Consider the following 6,003-nt stretch of genomic DNA (forward strand, 5'->3'; position numbering starts at 1 on the left):
CCGCAAATGTGCGTTTCATATATGTAACACGTGACCTCCCTACGTCACTACGCATTTACGTTAGGTCGCGCTGGATCGGATCTAGACGAGAAGTTGTGCTTTAAAAGTGTATATTTGTTATTTTTCTTGTCAAAAATGACAATCGTTTTGCTAGATAAGACCCTTATGCCTCATTTGGGATTGTTAATAGTTCTTTGAAACTCTGATGAAAAAAACTGTTACGTGTTGAGTTAAGTATTAAATGTTGGTGTCTATTAAAGTCCATTAAAATGAGAAAAATCTTGCAATGTTTTCCTAAAAAAACATAATTTCTTCTCGACTGAACAAAGAAAGACATCAACATTTTGGATGACATGGTGGTGAGTAAATTATCTGGATTTTTCTTTTAAGAAAATGGAATATTCCTTTAATACTTATAAATCAGTGTATAGTGGATTATGAGCATGCGCATTAAAATGCAAATGCATCACTTAGTAATAATAAAAATAATATAAATGTAACTATACTGTTCTTATAATAGGGTGTATGTGTTGTTGTGTCTTTATAAATATCTTTATAGAATAGTAATAACCGCCTATAAATAATTATAAAGGGGCTTATAATTCATAAGCACGGGCTTCATAGAAAGTTTTACCCAATTTATTTCTTTATAAATATTTTAATTAATTTACTAAAAAAATAAATTTAATGTGCCACTCCTAGCTTTATTTTTGTGTATGTGTTTGCAGGTGGGATGAAGGAGATCGCGCTGCACACTAACAGGCAGTACATGCGAGGTTTGGTAGGATGCATTTCACATGTCACTCTTGCCACGGACTACCATCTGTCTCTGGTGGATGATGCAGTTGATGGCAAGAACATCAACACATGCACAAACTAAACACCTGCAATAACTTCAAGAAATATAAATATTTGCATCATCTGTGATAACTTATCAAAACAACAGCCAAAGACTGAGAAACATCAACACCTGCATCACCTGAACATTAGGAAAATGAAGAGCTGCACCAATTTTTTTTTCATAAAAACACTAAAAAACCTCAACATCTGTACTAACACCTGCGATAATTACTTAACTCTGTACTCTATCCATCTTCAGATTTATACTGTAGATCTACTGGATTAAACGTAATGGATACAGTACTGTACTGTAAATCTGCAGTAAACTGCTTTAACTAGCACTTCTGAATCAGTAAACAAATTATGTAGGTCCTTCTGCTTCCCTCTTTAGGAAGGCAGTGTTGGAATAATTGTGTCTAATTGTTTTTTATTATTACTCGTTTTTATATCATGATTTAAATAGTTGAATTTAGAGTAGAGGCTTTTGAAGAGAAAATAAAGTTTCTATTCGAGTAGTTGTCGGTATATTTTCACAGCATCTGTAGTTGTAAATGTCATCTGTCCGTTTTAAAGACTGCTAGTGGTTAAATAACAGATTGATATGATTTCATTCTGGTTAGCATCATTGCCTCTCTTTTTCTTCTACAGTATAGCTACAAACATACATAAAGACTAGATATAGTTTTTTATAGATACAGCTGCTCTTAATGTGTGACCCTGGACCACAAACCAGTCATAAGTCACACAGGTATATTTGTAGAAATAGCCAACAGTACTATAATACTCAAAATTATCTATTTTTTATGCAAATAATCATTAGGATATTAAGTAAACATCATGTTTCATGAAGATATGTTGTAAATTTCTTATTATAAAAAAATCAAAAATGTATTTATCATTAATAATATGTGTTGCTAATGACTTCATTTGGAAAACATTAAAGACGATTTTTTGCACCCTCAGATTTCAGATTTTCAAATAGTTTTTTCTTGGCCAAATATTGTCATATCCTAATAATCCATTCATCAATGGAAATGAATAAATCTCAATTTCAACTAGTTTTGTGGTCCAGGGTCACATATATTTTTTGAGTCTTCAAAAATGCATGTCACTTAATTTTCCTGCCTTGATATCATTTTGCCATCAAAAATGTGACTTACTGACTTTATTCATGAAATAAACAATGATAGATAATTGTTAGAGGTTGTATCTCTGTGTTTATATTATTCGGGGCAGTCGTAGCCTAGTGGTTAGAAAGTTGGGCTTGTAACCTGAGAGCTGGTAGGTTGTGGCCGTGGTGCCCGTGATCAAGGCACTTTAAACTTAATTGCTCCCAGGTGCTCTAGGGATAGATGCCCACTACTCTGGTTGTGTGTATTTGCATGCACACGTGACATGCAGTAGCACCATTGACTTCCATATAAAATATAATACTATGAAAGTCAATGTGGGTGAGTTAATGATGACAGAATTTTCATTTTTGGATGAATAATCCCTTTACAAAGCATAATTTTAATTGTTTTATATAGCTGATTTTTTTTAAAACAAGATGTCAGTACTAGAGCACTTTTAGGATGACTTAAAGCGTAACTAAACCCCTGGTCAGAACTTGACTCCACCCACTGGCAATATTTGAAAAATGCAAGAAAAGTGGGCAGATCCCAACGGAGATAGAGGGGACGAACTAAGCTCGTACCAAGTGTGTGGTGAGTGTCACGATCGGTCTTAACCGGATTGTGGAAACAAAAGGAGAACCCAAACGCAAGAGATGTAAGAAAATATAACTATGAATTTATTTACAAAAATAACAGAAACACCCACGTGGGGGTAAAACAGAAGATAAACTTAAACACTGTGATGAAACACAAACTAAACACGGGAAAACAGGAACAGATCTCAAAACACACTAAGCACATGAACACTGAGATCTTCACAACCCTGAACTACGACAACGCACGCACACCACACAGAGAACACGAGGGCATTAAATAGACAGCACATCAATGGGGAACAGGTGAACATAATTAATCACTTAAGACACGAGTACATAAGGGAGTAGGGTAAAAGTGACAAGACACTGGGAACACGTGTCACACATACATGATGTGAAAACACACGTGTTCCCACATAAACACAATGCTGCCACGATCTTGCCCTCTTACATCCAACCTGGATACTACCCAAGGTCAGGCAAGACCATGACAGCCACAAAACACTGGGAACATGTGGAAGCCACACACTATATGCCTCCCCATGCTCCCACACAGAACATAGTACTGTCATGGTCTTGCCAGATACACTCAAACCTGAGTCTAGTGCAAAACTATCTGGCAAGCCCATGACAGTGAGATCGTAACAAGGGCGTGGAAAGCTTGAACCTGCCCACGTCACGAGTTATTTTTTGGACCAACATCCAATAGGAAAATTCAACTGCAGTAGCCACCGTTCAACCTGAAGAGGGCAGCACTCAGACGTTTTTACACCACATACTGTAGTATTGAAACACTTTATATCCAAATGTCAAAAAACGTACTAAAATCAATGAACTGCACTAATAAAGCATCATTATTACAGATCATTAACTAAAAAAAGTTGGTTTAGGGTTGAGTTACTCTTTAATGCGGTTCATTAAACTACAACATTTACACGGTCCAAACCAAAGATTCAAAACTCTTAAAGGTTTCCAAGCTGAAGGAGTGTTTCAAAAGCGGCCATCACTATGTATCATGTGTGTTAAGAGTGAGTTTTACATGTAGCTCTGTGTTTATGGCTCTTGACTTCTCTCGACTCACATTTATCTGTGTGACGTTGATGTTTAAGCCCATTTCAAGGATCAGCAAGTAATCAAAAGTATTCATTCCAGCTCAAAACGACAGGCCGATTCTTCTGGATCTGAAATTAGAATAATCCCAAGAACACGGAAGATTAAGACTTGACATTACATGGCCCTTATAGTAGGTTTAAAACCATGGCAAATTACACATGATCTTATTTCACTGGGGAATAGATCACCATGGGGAGATTTGAGCATCAAGGCATAAAAACTATGGATTTTTTCCATTTATAGAAAGACATTTCCTAAAAAAATATCTATCTGTCCCAATAGACCAAAAAGAATGAAAGAAAATTAAAGTAAAACTACTGAAAAAGAAGATTTCCTAAAAGTAGAAAGATCCCAGAGCTCTGTGCAGTAATGTCAATGTCTGAAAGACTGCAAACCAAAAAGATTGAAAATGTTGTTTGTAAATGTGCGCTTCATTTTTATTACTTTGTTTTGTTTTTAATTTTGTGTCAATTACGGGCTAACTGTACATTATAATCGTTGTATCATTACAATTTATTTACTATAGACATCACCTTCATCTTTCTGCTTTTGTCTGTGGTAGGGGTTAAAATCCTATTTTTAAGCTAACATTCATGATTATTATACTGTATGATGTGATACTATTAGTTCCCATCCATATCCATACACAGTTTAAAGGACATTTATTCATTAACTATTATGACAAGCACATATATGTCATTGTTAAATGAATGTAATGCTAAATCGACACCTATGTTGATTTGCTCTTTTGCATGCGGCTTGATCCCTGAATACCGACATTCAAACTCTTAAAAATAATGGCTGCAAAAAAATGCTAAAAGTTATTTACAACGTGATCAGAAAAAAATAGTCATCAGCTGTCAATGGGGCGGTTCCCTTTCAAAAAGTACCTAAAGAGTTCATATAACTATTTCAGAGGTACATACTGTGCTTAAATAATACGTGTTAGGACCTTTTTAAGGGTCCCGCACCAGTGACAACCCGGGACCATTTTTGGACCATTTATTTGCTTTTTTTGACAGAAACACTTAAAGGAATACTCTACTCATTTTCAATTTTAAAATATGTTATTACCTTAACTAAAAACTGTTGATACATCCCTCTATCATCTGTGTGCGTGCACGTAAGCGCTGGAGCGCGCTGCGACGCTTCGATAGCATTTAGTTTAGCCCCATTCATTCAATGGTACCATTTAGATATAATGTTAGAAGTGACCAAACACATCAACGTTTTTCCTATTTAAGACGAGTAGTTATACGAGAAAGTTTGGTGGTACAAAATAAAATGTAGCGCTTTTCTAAGCGGATTTAAAAGAGGAACTATATTTTATGGCGTAATAGCACTTTTGGGAGTACTTCGACTCGCCTGAAAAGTCCGCTCCCCTTCTCACTCTCATAATGGGAGAGGGAGGGTGTTACTGCGCCGAGTCGAAGTACTCACAAAAGTGCTATTACGCCATAAAATATAGTTCCTCTTTTAAATCCGCTTAGAAAAGCGCTACGTTTTATTTTGTACCACCAAACTTGCTCGTATAACTACTCGTCTTAAATAGGAAAAACGTTGATGTGTTTGGTCACTTCTAACTTGATCTCTAAATGGTACCATTGAATGAATGGGGCTAAGCTAAATGCTATCGAAGCGTCGCAGCGCGCTCCAGCGCTTACGTGCACCCACACAGATGATAGAGGGATGTATCAACAATTCTTAGTTAAGGTAATAACATATTTTAATATTGAAAATGAGTAGACTATTCCTTTAAGTTCCACAAAGAGCCTTTCATTCTCTGGTTCTTCAGCCCTGGATGCTGATTGGTCAATGCATCATACCAGCAGTGCCAAAGTACAGCTAGGAATTGCTATAAAGTAACATCAAGAAATAGTTTTGCTGGATTTTCATATACCATTAAAGAGTAAGAAGATGAAGAAGATGAAATGATTTCATGATCAAATCTACTGTCCTTTTGTGAGGACTGTTGTCATATTGTCAGCTGAATTAATGCTATTATTGTCAGTGAGGTTTTAGCGAGGATGTGGGATTATGAAGAGCGAGCTGTAATCCCACATCTTTCAATCCCACTGTGTGCTGTTGACTGATATTGACTGATATTGTAACTGTATTTTGCAGGGAGAACCAAACCAAACTTTAAAATAAGTTACAGAAAGAAAATATGCATGTGCACCAAATGTTTCGTAAAAATGTGTTTGATTTAACAAAATGAATTTATTTTGCAGCTTCAGCAGACCTCTATGCAGATTGATTGATAGATCTTCTGGAGTCCGACCTCAGGAAACATTTTGATGTTCTCAGGAGAGCACATTTAAATCCTCATTTCCTTCTTT

At 35.9% G+C, this 6,003-nt stretch overlaps 1 protein-coding gene across 2 annotated transcripts in view; it reads left to right on the forward strand.

The window, feature by feature from the left end:
* egflam (EGF-like, fibronectin type III and laminin G domains) overlaps nucleotides 1-1,785 on the forward strand; it is a 28,890-nt gene extending 27,105 nt beyond the window's left edge. For both annotated transcript variants that reach the window (XM_055198332.2, XM_055198333.2), the window contains exon 24: nucleotides 729-1,785. In XM_055198332.2, the coding sequence (XP_055054307.2) occupies nucleotides 729-880 (152 nt within the window). In that variant the 3' untranslated portion in view covers nucleotides 881-1,785. The remainder of the gene's footprint in view (nucleotides 1-728) is intronic.
* The last annotated feature ends 4,218 nt before the right edge of the window (nucleotides 1,786-6,003 follow it).

The sequence above is a fragment of the Misgurnus anguillicaudatus genome, chromosome 22 (genome assembly GCF_027580225.2).
Source record: "Misgurnus anguillicaudatus chromosome 22, ASM2758022v2, whole genome shotgun sequence".
NCBI lineage: Eukaryota > Metazoa > Chordata > Actinopteri > Cypriniformes > Cobitidae > Misgurnus > Misgurnus anguillicaudatus.